We start from the raw sequence: 22,271 nt of genomic DNA, 5'->3' as shown, positions 1-22,271 counted from the left end.
TAATGCTTTCTTTAATGAAACAATATATCCATAAGGGTTTTTGAATTAAGAATTAATTCTTTAAAAGAAAGTACAGCAAAAATATATCAACTATCATAATGTTATTAAAATTTAATTTTTTAATTGTTACTTTAAAATGCATGTAAACCAGCAAATGTGATACAACATCTCTTTTAAGTGTTTTTACTATGAGTAGATTTTTATTACAGTAGTTATAAGAGGGATTCAAGGCCTTTTAAGTTCCAAGAACGTAATTTATTGGATTCCCATCTCTAAATTTTAATTATGACTTTTATAATGAATAAATGAATGTCTTGTCCAATGCAAACTTGTTGAAGAGATGAGATCAGTGAGTGACCTTGACCCTGCAGCTGGTATGGTGGGGAGGACATAGGTGGGGGAATCTTAGGTAGTTGTCCTGTCCACAAGCACATCTCTTGCTTATTGTAAAGATCATGTTTAAACTCTTAATCTTGCTGGTTGTGACACAACTTGGTTTTGGACAACAAATAGCCAAACAAAGTAAGTAGTTATTTTATAAATGTGCTATTTTAAGTGTATTGCAAAATAGTTAGATTTTGATTCATTCATTATTAGGATACTGTAATAATTATATGAAGTGTTACAAATAATAATATTGACAATAAACTAAAATTTTTATCAAACAATTTATTTGAATCCAAAATTATAATATTTTAAATATTGATTGATTTGATTTTAAATTTTGATTAAGTTGAAATGATGTGATTTATTTGAATGTTAACTTGAGCACTCTTCCATTAAAGACATACATTTTATTCCATGCCAAAGTTAAAACTGTAAACCTATAAGTATTTATTTATCTTAAAGTTATCTTATTATACAATGGCTTTTGCATTAGACACTGCAAAAATGTTCTAACTCTAAATCTTAGCAAATTTTCACTTCAATTTTGAATATAATGTTCATAACAAATTAAATGAAACAAAGGAGAATAAGATTGTTTGTTCTCATTCGCCAATGGATTTGTACTGAAATGTCAACAGAATGTGAAGAATACAAAGCCCTGGCCAGAGCTCACCAAGATTCTTTGCAATGCAAGGTCTTCAGTGATGACAAGACTGGAGTCATGATACAGGCTCATGAATTTCCTGCAACGGTACGTTTTTTGCACTCAGGTACTAAGTTATGTTGGCACTTCATGTAAATACCAGTACATTTGTGAAATACCATATCCAATCAACCCAGGGGAGAAACCAAGTCAATCTAAATTTATAGTAAAATATTTAATGTCAATGAATGTATATAACAGTATAAATTATTAAATTATATAAAATTATTAAAAATGTGTTTCACTCATATAAACAAATACTAACTGTATGATGAAATTCAGTGTAAAATAAAGGCTAATGTATTTCCAAACTAGTGCCACGGTTCTGTAGATATCCTCCATGAGTCTGTTTAAAACATGTTTTCACTACAAAAAGGACGATTTTGTATATTATTCTGAATTTTTGTTTTACCAAATTGCCATAAAATGTTATACAGATTGTGGTGTTATGAAGCAGCTAAAGTAAATATTATATTTATTTATTGTCTAAAACTTGACATTTTAGACAATAAATTTATTTAAATGTTGGAATTTATTTAATTCCAACATTTGATGTTACCTGAGAGTACTTAATAGCTAATATTACAGAACTTATACAAAGACAATATTTATTATTTAGTACTTTGAAGGATGGCAGAGCAGAGACTGATTTTTTTATGTGAGGGATGAGTCTTGGACACTGTACTTAGTCTTAAAAGGACCTTTCAGCCTTCCTTTCCAAACCAATTATATTTGTGGGCTCCTGTTCTCTAATATTCTTTGGGCTCAAGGAAAGCTCATAGGCACCTTTTCCTTGTTTTACAAACAGCAGGACAATTTAGCCATATGTTCTCCGCTGCATCTGCCTTTCCACAGAGTTTGTATTCATAGGTCGGGCTGGTTTAACCTCCCCTTCATAATAACTGAATAAAATATACAACATTTCAATTTTATAAATCAATTCATCCTCGAGATAGCACCAAGTTATAGGCTTTGCTAATGCACAGCCAAATCCTATGGAAGTACATGCACCATTATCCACTCACATAGAAATGTAGTTTCATGCAAAACTGCAAGTACATAGGTCAGTTAGCTCTCGAGGTACCGTGCAGACAGACAGAACAACAAAAATTAATTTTTTTCCAGCTCCTTAAGTGACGGGCTTCACTAACGCTCAGACGATTATATTTTTGTTCAGTTACAGGTTTGTGCCTCTGGGGCTGTTAAAATTATTGTTGGTCCCTAGAGGGTTAAAAGAGCACATGTACTTCAATAATAATAATATAATATAATAAAAAATTGCTCAAATAAAAAGATTTTTGAAAATTGCAATTAAAAATAACTGATCAGGGATGGATCATATTGTTAGGTCCTGGACAAAGGGCTGTGGGCAACTGAGCAGATCATAGCAGTGGCCATTTAGAAGCTGTGGCTGCCTCTGGTATTGCTCTAAAACACTTTATTCAAATTTTATTAACACAGTAACATTTTTGTATTATGTTCAATTCTTCCTTATCATGCAATATGTGAATTAAGCAAGACAACTACCAGTATAACATGCAGGCCAATTCAAAACCAAATGATTTAAAAAAAATACAGTTACCAAGATATGTAGCAAAAACTATTTATGAAAAGTACAAAACAAAGGGACAAAAAACACATAAGACAAAGACCAATCACAAGCTAATGAGTTAGGTTAAGAACATTAACAAAAAAGGAAAACCATAAGTGATTGGCAAAACAAGAAAAACAAAAACACATTAGGTCAATACCAGATAACCTAATACATATACTCTAGCGGATATTATAAAATCCCAATAACAATAATAAGACTGTCCAACAATGTGTTAATAAAAAGATTTGAAATTGAAATACTAATAAGACATGTAATATACATAGTAAATTCAGATTGAATTTAGTTAGCATTAATTGTCGCAATAGTCAGTATTGTGTGCTATAGGATATTTATTACTATTATTTGTAATTTATATGCATGTAGATTATTTTTATTTTGTAACATAGTATGAAGGAAAGTAAAAAGCGTAAACTTGAAGATGTGTTATTTAAGCGTTGATACTAGACGCTTCACTGAGATTGTTGACTATCTCTCTCTGTCCTCATGGAGTACAAGACGACTCGTGTTAGGAGCCAATTGCTTTACAGTACTCAGACTGCAACATATAAGTGACAAGGTCATTGAATCTTAGCCAATGACACTACTATTTCTTCTCTCCATCTTTTGTGCTATAAGGTAGGGTAAGTTGAGCTGTTAGTAAATCAAGTTCTACCTCTTACGAGTTGCACCAGGGTCCAGATAGATGCGTCTGGTCATAAAGAGCAAAACTTGAATTTTATAGCAATCAGTATTGATTAGCAGGGACAAGTATTCTTTGCAAACTATTGTACTTGTCCCTCAATTGCAGATGGATGCTATATCACACAGGTGAAGCAGTCAAACCAGGCAGGATCTCCTGGTGGGCCAATGATTGGTGGATCCATTGGCAGCCAGGGGTACAGTCCTGGTGGCTGGTATGAATCAGATCGGACACAGGATTGCTTAAACCCAAAAAGCAGGATATCTTAGGGAGAAAATGCATTTTATACTATTGCAAAAAGTCTGAAGGCAATGAATTTCCCAGTCTTATGTGAGGAGGTTGAGGATTATTTTTTCTAGAAACAGTAATATTAGAGGTCATAGTAATATAGGAAAACACTTTCATAATAATAAATAATACTCATTTAACTTCTAAATTACAGCTTTCTATGCTTCTCCCATTCAAGTAGTAAAACGTCAGTATATCCATTTTTCAAGCTCTTGTGATATGCCTTTCTTCAGGTATGTATATGATTAAGGCCATTTAAGGCAAATTATGCTTTGGCTCTTTTCACAAATGTTTGTATCACTTGACCTCTTGCTGTTGGAGTTAAAGATCTAGAACTAGTTGGCTGTAATAGCTATTCACTCTGCAGCTGGCGATCTGCGTCAAGCACATATAAGTGAATATTGATATATAGATGATAGTTACATTAACAAGTAGTTTATTTTTGTAATTCATCAATCATGAAATATTTGTACAGTGTTTGTTTATGAAAATTCTACCTGTTAGAATGATCTATACATCTGTAATAGGGGATGTTGGGGTTTGTGGCCCCCTCTGGTGAGGTGGTGTATCTGTGCGATGCCACACTCATCAGTGACGACACTCTGCTTGCAGCTGGCCACTGTCTGAAGCAGAAGAACTTGTGAGTACCTCTATATAACTACTTAAGTTTTTAACAGTTTCCATTTAATCACGATACCTTATACAACATACTTCGTCATAAATAAGAACAACCACCACGTAACATTTGGTTGGGATTAGACTCATACAACAAGAATGGACTAAGTACAAAGTTAGTGTTGTCCATATCTGACAAGAGCATTGCTTAAATCAGTTTAAATTTGGTATACTATGACACCAAACATTATTTTTAGTCTACTTCAGTAAAAAGAGCTGTAGTGGTAGATTAAAATAAATATACAAATAAAAATTTGAAAGCTGATTAAATATTTTAATTATCTCAACCAGAAATAATATAATTAAAATTGACTTACATGGCTTAGATAAACTACCAATAACAAACCAGTTATTCCAATACAAAAAAATTAAAAACTAGTCTTTCAGGTCCACACTTTTCCTACATGTCCCTTCAAATGATTTTTGTGTTTAATTATCTGTATATCCCAAACATTAAATCCAGTGTTTGTTACATTCTGGTAACACAGTGAGTCCACTTTGTCCAAGTCTAATGTTACATTATCAACCATATTTATACAATAGTTATAAAAATTTTACTGGTATCATAGGAATGTTAGCAACACTTCTTTGTTACAATCACGTAATCTTAAATTATATAATATGAAACATATCTGTTAAGTGATTACTCTTTATATTTATTTTATTTACATCTGTTCTTCAGTGGCAGACCAAAATGGGCTCGTTTGGGAGCGACACATGAAACTCTTGGCGTTGAGGTACAAGTGAAATCAGCTGAATGCCATGCCCAATATTACCCAGGCCATGATATAGCTATTATAAAGCTCCAAGAAAAGCTCAATTCGTCCTTTATCCCAGCTTGCTTGGACACAGAAGGGGTTCTGGAAGGAACACGCGGAGTTGGTGTGGGACGACCCATTGGTAGCGCTTATATTTCCTGTGAGTAGCATCAATTTACTTCTGACTCCTATTATTTATAACTTACCGTAGAACACATCTCTTAAATTAATTCTTAAACCAAATCTTTCAAACTACAACAACTTGTGGTATTGACTTTTAACCTTTTGCACTCATTTTATCTTTAACCTTTTGAAGAGTGCGAGCATGCCGGCACGTCCACTGTTGCCTGAAACAAAGGAGTGCGCCATTGTCTAACCCCAAAAGAATAGAGAAAACAAAGTGATCCGATTTTCATTATTTCTTTAATTATGCTTTATTCCTTCAAATAAGATCAAAATATATAAAACTGACTGAAAATTGTTATCAATGTCAAAACTCTTAAGTTTTTATGGTACGATAAATTTCAAAGTATGGGTCTATGCATTATAGGAAATACCCAGAAAATAGGATGTCATGCACTCCATTGAAAGGTCACTAGAAAGCAGCTTCATTCAGTCACAGGTGCTTACACTGCTCATGTGCCAAGAATAGTTTCAACTTTTATGGATAGAATAAGCCAAGCGCCTTAAACTGAATTTAATAAGACAACTAACTCTATTGTGACGGCACGCCCGCATTCTTTTGGGATCACTGCCTAATACTTGTCAGTAGGTTAATATATTTTGACATCATAACGGACCTTGATAAGCCACACATTCTGGTTTTCTCAAAATGTTTATCTCGGGTCTTAGCCAATAAAGACTTGTTTACTCCTCAGGTCATAATGCCATGTGTTGATATGTGGTGGCTATCTTTGTATTCTGCTACACCTTGCTTGTCCTATCAATATTTTGATAATTTTGCTCTCTCCTTACAAGAGGATTGTGGACATTTGGTATTGATGCAATTTTGTATTGTTACTGATACTTTTTTGTATTTATTCTTATTTTATGATGTTTGTTTTTAAGTACGAGGCGTGTTCAGAAAGTAAGTACTGTTTCATTCTACTGCCGCCATAGCGCTGCAGTGTTCCGAAAATGCACACTAGTAATTCTTATTCACTGGCTATCAACTCACACCATTTTAGTTGTTCTACATTGTGTTTTCAGTTTTCTCTGAATGTTTAAAATTTTTAAGACAATTAGTGATCCTGCCGATTGTGAGATTCATTTTGTAATAAGATTTTTGATCACAAGGAATATGAAATCGGCTGAAATTTATCGTCGACTTCGAGATGTGTATAGGGAAGACGTGATGAATGAAGGAATGGTGAAAAAGTGGGTTAGAATGTTCAATGACAGTCGAAAAAATGTGCATGATGAGAATTGAAGCGGTCGGGCTTCTCTCGTCACCAATGATCTGGTAAGGGCAGTTGTCGAAAAAATCCAAGAGTACAAACGTTTCACTATGACAACACTATCTGACGATTTCCAACAAATTTCACGCACTCTTATTTACGAAATTGTTACGAACTGCTTAGGTTATTGCAAGTTGGGTTCCCGATGGGTTCTAAAAATGCTCACTGACGTGCACAAAACTAAGAGATTGTACTTTGACTTTTCTCACACGGTACAGTGATGATAGTGAGGATTTTTTAAATAAAATTGTGACAGGTGATGAAACTTGAGATCGTCATGTAGCACTGAAATCCAAACAGCAGTCAATGAAGTGGTGACACACGCAATTCCCGAAGAAACAAAAATTCAAGACGACAATGTTTGCATAAAAAATTATGTGCATTGTCTTTTGCGATCGGAAAGGTGTTTTTGATGATTGATTTTCTCCCAACAGGTGAAACCATTAATACGGCAAGTTATGCAAAACCTTAAGAAGAAGTGAAAACTGCCCTAGAGTCGTGGCTACATTCGTTGGCGGGAACCTTCTACGAAGAGGGTATAGACAAACTGATAACCCGCTACGACAAGTGTTTTAACATCGGTGGAAACTGTGTTGAAAAATAGTATAAGTTCCTCTTTCTAGTTTTATTACTATTGGTACATATCTAAATATAATACTTTGCTATATAAAAAATAGGTTATTTCTGAAATCTAAATAGTGTGGCAGTTAACTGAACTCCTTCCCTCTTGTATTATAGGCATGCATCTGTTGCTCTACACCTCTACGTTGCTTGTCAGAAAATAAAATTATTTCATTAATGTAATGTCCATAAACAATAAAAATATAGAAATTTAAAAAATGTGATTTGACTGATTATTCTACTTGCTTTCTATTGTGATACCAATATTTTATCCAAATTATTCTTTGTTGTCTCTCAATACACACAAATACTAAAAGTAATGTATGATGCAATGTGTTCATGATAAATAATTTTCAATACTGTTTTGTCAAAAAGATGTGACATTGTTCTCAGAGAATATAGACCAGAGGTCATTTTGCGATCTACCATATTTATATGTGTATCCCAGCTGATGCACTCATCTATTGTAAGACCTAGAAATTTATTTAGTTTTGTCTGACCCACAAGCTCCTCATTAGTTAACACACTTTGTTTAATCACAATCTACTAGTCTTTAATATATAAACTGTTACATTATATTAATTGAGATCATTAATAAGTTTTCAATTTCCAGTAATGCCAGGATTTCTATTTCATTTAACTAAATTAATTTCATCTGCATATAAACATGCTTTAATTATTTCAAGTAGTGCTATAGTTTTTTTTTGGTAGATCCATAATGTAGCACACAAATAACAATGGACCTTATATAGAACTTTGCACAAATTAAAATTTGTTGAGCTCAGATTTAGATTTTTACTTCACAATTATTACAGCCTATGATTGTCATTTCTATATATTGAAATCTGTCTTCAATATAAGACTGAAAACATTTATTTGCAATCAATGTTAACTTCTAATTTAGCAACTTTATGAATTAATATTTTGGAATGAACTCGCTCAAAAGCTTTAATCAGGCCCATAAATAGTCAAAGTCAAAGTCAAAGTCAAATACTTTATTGCCATTGATCATTACAATGAAATAGGCACAGTCACATTTATACATTAAAAACAGGCTATTAAATAAGATACATAAATAAGACATTTCATGAATGAACAATTAGACAGATAAATAGGCTACTTATGCTTAAAAGATAAGGCAAACATCAGTTTGTAAAAACTCCTCTACAGAATAAAATGGATTATTCTGTAACCAGGTGGTCAATTTGTGCTTAAAATTAGATAATGGAGTGTCATGAGCCGAAACGTGTAATTTGTTAAAAAATTTGACACAATTTACCTGATGTGAGGAGCCTGTTTTTGATAGGCGATGCTGCGGCAAGTCAAGCTTATGGCTGAATCTAGTCAAATGGCAATGAAAATGCTGCCTAGTGAAAAATAATAAATGTAAGTTAGTTTTAGTGTAGATAAGGATATGGTAGATGTACAAATTGATCACTGTAAGAATTTTAGCTTGGATGAACAAAGGTCGGCAGTGTTCAAGATACTTGGCTCCACACAGTGTTCTGACGACTTTCTTTTGTATGATGAGAATATCCGATACACCAGAAGAAATGACCCAAAGAATTAGACCATAAGATAAGTGTGATTGAAACAGTGCAAAATAGGAAGACCTCAGATGTTCTATTGATATTAAAGCTCTTAATTTCCATAGTAAATAGCTGACTCTCGAGATTTTTATACACACATTATTTACATGCTGAGCCCAGGTCAATTTCGAATCAATAACAAAGCCTAACAACTTTACAGGATGAGGCTTTTCTTTAGATGTTAAACTCAGCAACAGATTTTGAGTTTTTTCTGGATTGCAATGTAATTTGTTGGAGGTGAAACCAATTTAATGCTCCGGTTTGAGCATTTTCAATCTCTGTTTGAAGAACGTCCAGATATCGTTACTCGAGAAAAGAGACGTGTCATCCGCATAGATAACTGAGTTTACATTTAAGTTCACTGACAGGGTCATTAATTATTACAGTAAAAAAGAAAGGTCCCAATACAGACCCCTGTGGGGACTCCAATTGTTACCTCTTTCATTGAAGAATTACACCCCTTAATAGATACAAACTGCTTTCTATCCGATAGATAAGAGGTAATAATCTGACAAGCACTCTCAGATATACCATAATATTTGAGTTTTTGAATGATTGAATCATAAGGGGACACAATCAAAAGCTTTGCGTAAAATCTAAGAGAGATAGAGCCGTTGATTCCCTCCTCTCGAAGGCCACAAGGATATGACTAACAACCTCCAACACCGCTGAAGTTGTGGACCTGCCTGGCCGAAAACCAAATTGTGATTCAGACAGGAGATTGAAATATTCAAAATACAAAAAAAGCTGTTGGTGCATGATGGTTTCCAAAATTTTAGAGAAAATGGGGACAATAGAAACTGGACGATAACTTTGCGGCTTGTCCTTGTCACCTTTTTTGTAAATCGGAATAACTTTTGACACTTTTAAAGAGTCAGGGAAAAAACCCGCCTCCAGACATTTATTGAAGGACAATAGCCAATGGCCTTTTGATTTCATGGATGGTTTACTTGATTATATTGTTAGATAACCAGTAATAGTCCCATACTTTTGGAATTTGAGAGTTTAGAAACCATTTTAACTAAATCATCTGGTTTAATTTCTTTCCACTGAAATGAGTTAGGAGGAACAGGAATATTACCCAATAAATCCATGAAAGGAGAATTATTCTGTGGCAGATTGTTTGAGAGCTCAGTGACTGAATCAAGGAAAAAACTGGTTAGTAAGTTCAGGATCTAAGTAAATATCTTTGGAAGAAGCAGAAGATTTTTCCAAATTGATTATTTCCCAAGCAGCCTTACAACTGTTAGTTGATGTCTCTATATACTGCTCATAAGCTTGCCTTTTTGGCGGTGGTCAGATTTGACCTGTAAGTTCTTTTAGAAGCTAAATACACTTGTAGGCTACAGGTGTCTGCTCTGACCCCCTATCTCTAAGGCATTTATAAACATTAAAAAAATTTAACATAACATTTCTATCTTCTGCCAATTTATCATTATACCAGTTGATTTTCCTATTACTATTAATATTCTTCTTTTTACTTTTACTGATTAGTGGAGAGCTAAAGTGCCACAAGTCTACATATTTCTTAAAAAAATTATTAAAAAGTTGTTCTACCCCTAAGTTCAATAACATATTTTTCATCCAATTCATTCCATTTTTTCCTCCTTCAAAAAACATAATAAATTTATTTATTTGTGCCGCATTTTGTTTTCTAAACTCAAATTTAATACTACCCATATTCTCTTTTGAATTTTTATTCTCCAATTGTCTTACATAAATATTAATCATGCTAGATTTATGATCGGCAAATTGATACTCCATATTGCAATTTTTTATACAAGTCCTCTGAGAAATTGACCAGAATATTATCTATACATGCCTTTGCATGGGTTGGAGACTTGACAGTACAGTTTAAATTTAGAGATCTGAGTAAATTAGAGAAACTGATAGAAATATTTTGATCAATCAACGCCATTTCGATGTTGAAGTCACCACAGACTGTCACCAGGCTGTTTTTTTTAAAGATTGATTTTCATTGCCAATTCAAAATTGTCAAAAAAAACTTTGAGATTGCCCTGAGGAGACCTATAAAGACTTACAAGGATGATATTCTGTTCAATCAGCCTGACACCACACAACTCAATATCTAACTCCGCATTATACTGACTAAAAATCTAAAAACTTCAAACTTTATACTACTTTTTAAGAAAATCCCCCGACCCCCCATTCTTTTTTTCTCTTCTACAATAGAAGCTTGCAGGCAAATATCCACTGGGCACAAAACAAGTCAATTTCATTTTTCTGTCATCCAGTGCTCCGAAAACACAAATTGCATCTATCTTATGACTTTCGCCCACATGTTCAAGCTCAAGTAGCTTGTTACGTATGCATTGTACATTAGCCTGCAATATTCTTATAAATTTCCTACAGTTAGCTTTACTTTTGAAAGGAATGTCATTATTGTTATCCGACACCCTCATATCTTTACCAGACTTCTGATAACCAAGGCCTTGGTTACCTCTACAAACAGTTCACACTTTGTGAATAAAGGCTTGTCTCTATGGTGGTGCAGCTGGGATCTGTCAGTAGACAGTTTCCCAAAGAGGCCGGCATTTCCTTTTCCCCAATCCATGAGTGGCTCAGAGCCTGAAGTGAAGGCTGTAGCACAGATACCATCAGCAGCGTTTGAGTTAGGTGACCTCTCATCAGTTTTGCTGGCACATTACTTCTTGTGGAGCAGTTTCCCTGGGGTCGTGGACACTTCTATCTTCTTGGTCTCATCCAATGCCTCCCAAATTTGTCCTGCAAGCCAGTGCTTCCCTCTTACATTTAAGTGCATGCCATGCTGAGTATGCACGTGTCTGTCTGCTCTACTAAGCTTAACCAGATAAACATTGGGGAACTCTTGACTAATAGTTTTCTAGCTTTTTATTAAATTGTCTAACCTCTTCATTAACACATGACCAAGTTTGTAAGTCGTGCCTAAAGGGTAAGTCCATTAAGACTACTCTAGAATTATTATATTTTACAATTGTTTCTTTAATTGCATTAATTGCATTTTGTGCTTTCATTTCGGGAAAACATCATTAGACCCACATGCAATGGCCAGCACATCATCAGGACCCAGTTCTTCACCATCAATGTTGTATATGCCAATTACACTTTTTCCTTTGCCTATTGCTTCTACAATCTCCTCTATGAGGCTCACTGCTGCAGTGATGGTTGATTTTCCTGGATAAAATCCATGTTGAGAGTCAATAAAATGTGGTTATTCTTCAGATATTTAACCAATCTGCTGTAAACAGCTTTCTCAAAAACTGTTGTGATTGCAGGTAACAGTGATACTGTACAGTAGTTAGATTTGTCACTTTCACAACCTTTCTTATAAATTGGTATGACCTTAGCAAGTGTTATAGGATTTGGAAAAGAACCTGTTATAAAAGAAGAATTTATCAATTGTGCCAGAACATTTTAAAATTTTAAAGTGAAATGTTGTCGCCTTTTTAACGACTACTTTTCAAACGCCATAGTTAAAAAGGAAACAATAGATCATTTACAATTAAACATAAATAAACAAGAAGCAAAATCCATATCAAATGTACAACTGAAACCTGAATTTCACTTAGAAATGGTAACACGAGATGAAAAATTAAAAGATTAGAGATTCATTAAAAGCAAAAATCGGCTGGTTATGATGATTTGGGTAGGGTCCAATAAGCGGACCCGGTTTTTTATATCGAAATTGGCAAACGATATTACTTAATCATAACCATCGATATAATCAATCGATACTGATGAATTATTTTTAACAACTTAAATAATCTATATGAACAGCTGTAAACACTTTCAAATAATACAAGGTAATATTTTAAATTTCACGTAACATTGTGTATTAAAATGGCCGTCAATCTTAGGAAGCTTCACGAAATTGCTTTAAAAGACGATAAAATATGTTTTTTATGGCTTCAGGATGTTGGGTTAATACCTAAGAATCCATAAAAGACGATAAAATATGTTTTTTATGGCTTCAGGATATTGGGTTAGTACCTAAGAATCCATTATGTGATATTTGTGGAAAGGTAACAAATGTAACTGTCAGAGGAGCTAACATGGTCGTCTTCAGATGCAAAAAAAGAAGGTAATGGTGGACACAACTTTAGTAAAAACGTTTTCGTTCTGTTTCATTTAGTTAAAGTTATGAGTTTCCCTGATTTTGGTTATGTTCATTTATTATTTGTTATCATTAAATTCACATTTTAATTTAAACATATGATTGTTATTACTTTTATATCGATTGATAGTCTATGATTCGATATGCGAATATTAGGTATCGATGATTATATATTCTTCGATATAAAAAACCGGGTCCGCTTATTGGACCCTACCCAAATCATCATAACCAGCCGATTTTTGCTTTTAATGAATCTCTAATCTTTTAATTTTTCATCTCGTGTTACCATTTCTAAGTGAAATTCAGGTTTCAGTTGTACATTTGATATGGATTTTGCTTCTTGTTTATTTATGTTTAATTGTAAATGATCTATTGTTTCCTTTTTAACTATGGCGTTTGAAAAGTAGTCGTTAAAAAGGCGACAACCTGTTTTTGGATTTGTGTTTTATGTAATTCTATACTAATACTATATTTTTAACATCAGGCTCAGGTTTATTATTGACTCTGTTGTTTGTAATAGACCAAATTGTTTTAGGTATGTTATTTAACTCATTATTTTCCCTTTAAAATATTCTTTTTATGCATTTTGTTTTTATGCATTCTTCTTTACTCTTACTTCTACATTTTTTTATTTAAAATATCGCTTTGTTTCATGTATAGTATGTATAAAAATATCTCCTTTTATAGATCTTGCTTCTATACTTAATCCCTGAATAATTCCTTTTTTCTGTTTTAATTCAAAACTAATCCAATTTTGAACTTTTTGTTGTATGTTTTATTAAATATTGGGATAGCTGTATTAAAACATTGTTTAAACAAATTGTTAAAAACATCATATTTACAATCTACTAAGGCATAAAAAATGTCTGCCCCGTCTTCCTGTGCTAAACTCATTTGAAATGTTGTTCCTGGAAAAGCTTTGAAAAACCAGAGTTATAGGTCTCTGCTCCCCAGTCTCATTTTTATTTTGAACTCTATCACATGCCCACCGTGGTCTGAAAGAAAAGTTATAATATAAAAGAATATAATTGATTTTTATTTTATTTCCTCAATTGCTGTTTTAGACTCCTTAGTAATTCTAATAGGAATGTGTGCTAAGCATCTTTTTTTGTTTGAAGTTTGTTTTTGACGATGAGAGGTTTGTGAAGGAAACAGGATTTTTTCCGGACATTTGCCATTGTTCAGTGATTTTATTGTATCACTGAACAATGGCAAATATCTTTTTTTAGCACAAAAAGTATATTTTTTTAGCACAAACAGTATATTTTTTTAGCACAAAAAGAATATTTTTTAGCACATTTAAATTAAAATCTCCTGGAACTATTATAATTTTACAATTTTTCAACAATTCATCAATTGTTGAGCTTAGCTTCACAAAAACAACAAAGAATCCGAACTGGGAGATCAATAAACACCTACAATGATAAAATCATAATTACCTATGTGATACTTTACTGAATGAAAATATCTTTATTTACAATCTTTGAGATTATAAATAGTGTCATAAATACATTAACATTAGGGGAAGAATTTTTGCAGAAACTCTTCTAGCGTGTAGAATGGGCATTTTATAAGCCATTCATGTAGAGCGGTCTTCAATTCCTTTCCTTTTTTGGACAACAGGTGAGATGGTACCCGGTTGTAGAGCTTCACACCCATGTACGAAGGTTTCCGCTCGTAAAGCCTCAGACGATGTGCTGGAAGGTTGTAGAGTTCAGCATTTGTGGTATTGCAGTGGTGTAAAGCATTGTTTCTTGGAAGATTCTCCCCACAGCATACATTATTACTTCTTGAATGTAAAATGAAATGAGAGTGAGAATCTTCAGAGACTTGAATGCCTCTCTACAGCCTTCAAGAGGTTGGAGACCAGCCAGTGTCCTAATAAACTTTTTTGTATGATTAGTATTTGTTGAAGATTTGTAGCAGTAGTTCCGCCCCAAGCAGCTAGACCATAACGCAGGTGGGATTCAAACAGAGAAAAGTAGGTTATTTTTGCAGTTTCTGAGCTACTGTGAGAAAGAATTTGGTTAACCACAAAGTGCTCGGTGTTGAGTTTTTTGCTAAGGTTTTCTACATGTTTGATCCAATTTAGGTCGTATCTATTGTTACGCCAAGAAATTTCAGCTGCCCTTCTATACTGACATCAGGAATGTCTGGGACTTCTAGTGCTCTTCTTCCAAAAGCAATCTGATTAGTCTTTGATGGGTTTACTACAAGATCATTTCCATAGCAATACTGGATGGCCATGTTGAGTGCTATATAAGTTGAGACAGCAAGACTATCTGCAGATTGTTGGTTCAGGATTAGGGTGGTGTCGTCAGGCATACATAAGAGGTGTGCAATGATTTCCTAGATGTTGGGGAAGGTCATTAGTGAAAAGTATGAAAATGACTGGTCCTAATACGGAACCTTGTAGCACACCTCTCAGCACTGGAAGAGCTTTTGTAAGTCAGACCTGATTGCCTTAGTAATGCCGTTTGACGAGTGGTTGAGCTCAACTAGTTGTGTACGGTCCTTTAAATAGCTACCAAACCGATCATTTACTGTCTCTTTTATCCCAAGCAGTTCTAGTTTCTTCAGAATGATGTTGTGACTGAGGCAGTCGAATGCTTTGCTTAAATCAAGAAACAAGGCTGTGGTCAATTTTCCTTCTTCAATGCTATCTGTGACGGAATCAATTAGTTTGATCAATGCTGTGGTAGTTGATTTCCCTTTTGTAAATCCATGTTGGTTTTTATTTAGCAGGTTGTGCTGCGCGCAGTGATCAAGGAGTCTTTGGAGTACGATTCTTTCACATGCTTTTGAGAATGTTGGAATTAGTGAAATTGGTTTATAATTGTTCACATCATGTTTGCAACCAGTTTTACATTTGGGGAAGACTTTGGAAATTTTTATTTTTGAGGGAAACTTTCCTTTATTAAAAGATTTGTTGAATATGGTAACCAATGGTAGAGCCAGTTCATCAGCACAGAGTTTTAGTACTTTGGAAGAGATTTCATCAATACCTGCTGAGTTTTTTTATTTAAGTTTCCTGATGTGTCTTTAATCCTCTTTGATGCTTGTTTTGGTTATTGTTTCCATTAATGTTGTTTCATGTGGTTCAACTGGTTCCAATGGTTTCCTCTGGGATTTTTTAAAGTGTTTTTTCTGCCACATTGACAAAAAATGAATTCAGATAGTTGGCGATTTGTTGAGGGTTGTGTGAAAGTTGTCCATTTATGTTTAGTGTTATGTCGTCTGTAGAGCTCTTATTTTTGTTACGGGCATTGTTTACTATTTTCCACAAGGCTTTTGTTTGTTGTCAGCTTGTTCTATGAAATTAGCGGAGGCATGTTGTCTCAATAGTTTTAAACATTGGTCATAGGATTTCTTCACGTCTGCAGCGGCTTTTTATGTTGGGTTCCCTGTTGTTTCAAACTGCTGTTGTAGTCTTAGAAATATTTCTTTCAACATGCAGGCTTCTTCATCCGTAAAGAGTTTGAGTTTTAGAGTCTCTTTTTAGGTTTCTTTAATTTTCTGGGGCAGGATGTGTCCAAAGCCATTGTCACTGTCCTCATAAAAATGTTGTAGAATTCTTCAGCAGTGTCAACTTGTTCCATGTCGTGCCAGTTTTCCTGTTGAAGTAGGAATTTCTGAAGTAGGAACTGCACAGCTTTCAAAAATTCTATTTTCACACATATTGTCAAGAAATTTACTTGCTAATTTTTAAAATTTTATTTGGTTTTGTGTCAAACTGGTACTGTATATTCTTACAAACAAGTAGTATTTTCATAAACTTATTTTACTAATAAGCTTTCTAGTCTTCTTTTTCATTATAAAAAGACTTGTGGAAGTGAATGGGATATGCTAAATTCCCACTAAAAAAATTTTAATCTTCGAAGGTTCCTCCAGATTTTAAACAAATTACCGCTTAGAAAAAAGTTTGGTAAGTGTTAATGGTCGCTGTTTGTTTCAGTACGAGAGAAATGTCCGATCAAGTCTCATCTGGAAGTAAAACCAGGCAACGAGTGTGTGGAAACATTTCCCCACCAGAACATCAGCACAGAGGCCACCCTCTGCACTAAAGATCCTGCTAGTGGCCCAGGAGATTGCCTGGTTAGTCTGTTAAAAGCTTTCATGATTAACCCTCCTGCTCCTCTTTATATCTCTCAACCTGCTTGTGACCAGTATCCGGCCCATTAACAGACATTACAAAATATATGTGTAGCTGCTAGAATTGATTCTGAAATGCTTTATATTTTACACCACTGTAAAGAGGTTGTAAGCTACCTCTACGACACAGTTTCCAGATAATATACTATTTTGAGTTCTTATTTCAGAGTAAAACGATTGGCAGTTAAAGGGTTAAACACATGAATAAACAGTTAGGCCAATTATCTGTTTATTTATTTGGTAAAATAATCAAAGCAATTTTGTATTGAAGTAATTAACTGTAAAAAATACATTATTTATTTTAAATAGTCTTTATGTTGATTTTGAACCGTTTTAGATTAATATACTAAAATTCAACTGCTTTAACTTTATATTATAAAATAAATTTAAAAAAGTAAAGCATGGTAAGGGTGAAAACACATTTTTTATTATAATGTGAATACTAATATAGTTAGAAGAAATTCAAATACAAAAACTATCTAGTTTGAAATGACAAAACAATTATGTTCAGTATGTTATATGTTATCACTTTAGACATTTAACATATCAAGTTCAAGTCCAAGTCGCTGTGACTGTGGGGGGGTGGATCCCCCACATCTTTCAAGGCCTCTGCCGGTTAGGCTTTTGCCTTGTGTCTCAAGGGTCAGAGCCCTAGTAGCTTTCACTACCTGTCAGTGATTTAACATATATGATAATTTACAATTTTTAAAATTTGAATAACGACTGTAAAGAAAACTTCTTTAAAAACATTATCATGTTGCATACAAAAATAACCCTGAGTTTATTCTAAAAGTAAATATGAAAATACATTTTGTAATCATTACAACTGCTTTCATTGTGGTGTAAGAGCTTACAATTAACAGGTTTTTTACCAAAATTTTGTAATGAAAAAACATTATTTCTATTGAAGTGTTTGGCTTACTAGACTACATTGATGTTTATGTATGTTAGAATTTGAAAATCTTGAGAGTTAAACCCTGGACCAAGTATTTTGGCTCAATCTGTACGCATACGTAAAATTAATGAAAACATTTAAAAACTGTTTTCAAGGGCAGATATAAAATCACTTTGATATGATTATCCATTCTCTAACAATCTAATTTGAGACACCTTAACAAACCACTCCATTATAAAAGTAGAAAATGCTGTTTCTATACAGTTTCTGGGTAATTAAACCCTATTTATAGAAGTTTTGGTCAACATTTTCAAAAATATTGTATCTTTTAATATGTTACACGTAATTTTTTTAATCAGTGTCAGTCTAGACTCTTGACACAGAATACAAAGTTGACCCTCAAATTCAAATCCTCAAGAGCAGGCCGTGGAAATAGTGAAATGATCGTGGTTTTCACATCATAAGAACAATGTTAAACCTCAAACACTTTTACATCATTATTATTCGTTGTGATGGAAAATATCTCATTTTAAAGATATGATTAATCTAAACACTCATTTTAGTTATTCTTGTACATTATATATTTTTTTTAAATATTCAAACAACAAAATACAACAAGTTTTCGGAATAAACAATAAACATATAGACAAAAATAAAAAGCGTTTAGATGTGTATTAATTGTATTTTAAAAATAAGACATTTATACTCCTACAATTAAAAATATGAACGTAACAATATTTGAGGTTTACTTATGTCATTACAAGATGGATAACAGTGCAGTCGGCTCATGCTATTATGTAATTACATAACTCCCCCCTCCCTCCTACAATCATAAGTCCCACTACAAGTTTGCGGAGAATATGTATGCAACTTAATATCCCAAAAACTTGTGTGTTGCGAACTTTACACTTAAATATTGTATCCATTTCATATAAAAAAGTGCAACATCTTCAGCTGGGAGACAATGCTGCGCGTCTGCAATTCTGTGAATGGATTAAAACGCATCATTGTATTGTTTCAAGAATACTTTTTACTGTTGAAGCTACATTTACTTGTGATGGTGTTATAACACCAGGAATTTCTATCAGTGGTCAGATGAGAATCCTCGTGCTGCAACGGTCAATAAGTTTTAGTGCAGATTTTCAGTCAATGTGTGGTGTGGTATTGTAGATGATGAATTAATTGGCCCTTTCATATTAGAGAACCGACTTGTTGCAGAAATATACATGGAATTTTTACGTAATGCATTGTTTACTTCTCTGAAAAATACACCACTTTTGACACGAATGAATATGCATTTTCAACATGACGGCACTCTTCTGTATACTGCTTATCGAGCTAGAAAATTTTAAAATGAACACTTTGCAGGCAAATTGATTTGGTGATGGAGGATTTATTAATTGGCCGCCAAGGTCTCCAGACCTTATCCTACTAGACTATTGCATATGGAGCTGGATGAAAAATGAAGTTCACAAAATGAAAGTTACATATACAAGATGAACTGACTATTCAAATTTTTGATATTCCTAGCATCATAACAAAAAAAGACAGATGTTCTTGCAAGTGACACAAAATATTAGGAAGCGTGTTAAGAAGTGTGTAGACTATGTGATAGCAGAATTTTCGAACCTTATTTACAATGTAATGAAATTAGTTATGTTTATTTAGGTATCATAATGGTAAATTAAATTTGTATCAGCTTTAAATAATTGTTTTAAATGGTTTATTATGATAATAAAGTATTGTTACTTTTTTGTAGGTTATTACTAGTTCCATTAAATTTGAATTGATTAATTTAGAATTTGTTTGCTATTGACTTTATTTACATAAATTTTCTCATAAATTAAATTCTCTAAAATTTTTGTTCACGGACATTATGTTTGTTACTCATTTTATGAAATGATAGCGCCTATAACGTAAAAAACGTTTTTATGTAAATGTTGTTTTTTAGCAAATTATTTTACAAACTAAAAGACTTACAGTTCTGGGATCTAAGTTATTCAATTTTTCAGACCAAATGTTTGTCTTAATTACTGTTCTAATGGTTTCAGTCCAATTTCATTTAATCCTCTTATTGAAAATCCTCTTATTTAATCACCGGTTAAAATCTATTCCTTTTCTTCCAGACCACCCTGTATATCTGATAAGACTTGCTTACCTGTATCAGTAAACACTAATTGAGTAAATTCTAATGCTTCCTTTTCCTAAAGATACAGTATAATTAATAGTGTCTAGACTGAAGATAATGTATGTTGTAGAGTGGACCTCTGTACGTTTCAAGAGGACCTTGTGTGCACACTATCGCTGGCTTGGCATCGTTTGGCAGACCTTGTTACAATGAGACATCCACTGGTCGTACCCCATCAGTCTACACCCGGGTGTCTCACTACATACCCTGGATAGAATCTCTGACTTGGCCCACAACCCCTCCTACTGATTGAGCACAATGTTAAAATGTTGCTTAAACATCTGTTATCATTATATTATAAACTGCAATTAATATTGTGGTTATCACTAATCATACAATACAATAATATAAAAATAAATTAGGAACCAATATATGTGTTTTACTTCTTCCTTTCTGGTTCATTTTAAAATGTACAATAATACTGTAAATTTAAAATTGAGATACTTTTAATGCAATGTTTTTAAAACAATCTTTTAATCCCTCACAAAAGATCACCGATATTCATAAATTTACATTTTTTAATTGATTAAAAAATAAAACTAATTAGGATCCGACAGGGCCTTAATAAAATCATATTGTTGTCTATGGGACAAGTCTAGAAAGGTCCTGGAATATTTAAATTTTCTACATGGGGTTTTCCAAGGAAAAACGCTATTGATTTTTGTATCAAAGTGTCAAGGAGCAGTCCTTCTGACGTCTGTTTGACCATGTGTGTGATACCTCTTGTTATAAAGATCCTAGAGACTTGAAACGTGTAGATTCCTCTTGGTCCAAGGATAAAGGACCCTGCCCTATTGATTTTGAGGGTCAAAGGGCAGTCTGTCCGTCTATGCAATAAATCTTGATAGAAAGATTCTAGAGACTTGAAACATAGGTTTCTCTTGGTTCAAGGAAAAGCTGTGTTGGTTTTAGGGTAAAATAAATAAAAGGGTTATCTGTATGTATGTTATCTTTTCCGTTACATTTTGTTAGGTCATTCGATATTCTGTTGTATTGGTTTATTAATAGTGAATTGATAAATGGGACAAAGCCAGTGCAGGTGAGGGTATCAAGATTTATTCCCCCAGAACTATTTCATTAGTTAGTCATTTCAACTGGACCCAAATAAATTGGAAATCTATTTAATTATTGGTCCTCTGCTACCATAAGTACAACTTGAGCTCATAGCAATACTTTTAACAAAGGCACACTCCTGTTGCGTTGGGCTCGAGAGTGCATTTGCAAACTACTACTGCTCACAGAGTTAGATACAAATATAACTCTTACCTTAACAAGCTATTTCCACTGGTCTAGATAACCTTAACTAGAGTTGTATTATACATTTTTGATTAAATAAATAAACTGAATGAAGGAAGCCCATAATACTGGACCTATCCTCTTGCCCAGGATTAAGCCCTTGCGGAATAGAACAAAACAAGGAGATGTCTATGTCAAGTAGACCATGAAATAATGGAGACGGCTTACAATGATGATGATTAGTAAATTTAAAATACCAAAATAAAAGTTTTATTAGTGATTTAAGGCGGTTTTTAGAATACTCATGAGTATTTCATTCATTTCCTTTCATTCTAATGTACGATGTCTTTAAACTATTTTATTATTAGTACTATAATTTTGATACTTGAGTTTTTTATGGTATGAAGTATTTAATCCTGAACAATTTATCACCTTACTTTAGGGCAGGGTCGGGTAATTATTTGTTAATGTGATAAACGGCCATGTCCAAACCAGGACTCAAATCTGAGTCCTTGAAGTGTCACCAACCAACTATATAAGCAGGGACAACAAACACAATGGTTTTTTTGTGATTGTGTTATGTAAAATTTGTCATATTAATATAAAAAAAGTTAAAATATTATTTTCCTTGGGAGGTAGTACGTTACATTTACATTGCCTAATGTTTAGGGCTCTTATTAAAACAAAATTACTCAACCATAAAATGTGTACATTTTAAAAACAGTGTTTTAATAAATTAATTGGTAATGTGAGCTCTGTATTAAAAGAACATTTGTGTTATTATTCTATCCTTACTAATAAATATCTACAGAAAATTGAAGAGGTGAGTGATAATTCTAAATGCAAGCCACAAGGACCGTTTATGAACTGAAACAAACATATAAGTTAACCTACACATAACATTTAATAGAATT

The 22,271-nt window shown here is 33.3% G+C and overlaps 1 protein-coding gene across 1 annotated transcript; it reads left to right on the top strand.

Annotated features, from left to right (window-relative positions):
- The first annotated feature begins 364 nt into the window (after positions 1 to 364).
- Positions 365 to 20,490, top strand: LOC124359315 (serine protease persephone-like). Its single transcript, XM_046811968.1, has 6 exons — positions 365 to 522; positions 1,026 to 1,138; positions 4,200 to 4,312; positions 5,030 to 5,265; positions 16,842 to 16,981; positions 20,192 to 20,490. The coding sequence occupies exons 1-6, from the start codon at positions 456 to 458 to the stop codon at positions 20,372 to 20,374; spliced, it is 852 nt and encodes a 283-aa protein (XP_046667924.1). The 5' UTR covers positions 365 to 455; the 3' UTR covers positions 20,375 to 20,490.
- The last annotated feature ends 1,781 nt before the right edge of the window (positions 20,491 to 22,271 follow it).

Source organism: Homalodisca vitripennis, chromosome 4 (genome assembly GCF_021130785.1).
Source record: "Homalodisca vitripennis isolate AUS2020 chromosome 4, UT_GWSS_2.1, whole genome shotgun sequence".
NCBI classification, from domain to species: domain Eukaryota; kingdom Metazoa; phylum Arthropoda; class Insecta; order Hemiptera; family Cicadellidae; genus Homalodisca; species Homalodisca vitripennis.
The sequence above is the reverse complement of the archived record's forward strand: the minus strand, read 5'-3'. Positions and strand labels throughout refer to the sequence as shown.

Excerpts from the sequence above, each read along its gene's own strand:
- LOC124359315 (XM_046811968.1), top strand. The coding sequence starts at position 456 with ATGTTTAAACTCTTAATCTTGCTGGTTGTGACACAACTTGGTTTTGGA. Across the intron at positions 4,313-5,029 it reads TGTCTGAAGCAGAAGAACTT|TGGCAGACCAAAATGGGCTC; the intron begins GTGAGTACCTCT and ends TCTGTTCTTCAG. Across the intron at positions 16,982-20,191 it reads GTGGCCCAGGAGATTGCCTG|AGTGGACCTCTGTACGTTTC; the intron begins GTTAGTCTGTTA and ends TGTATGTTGTAG.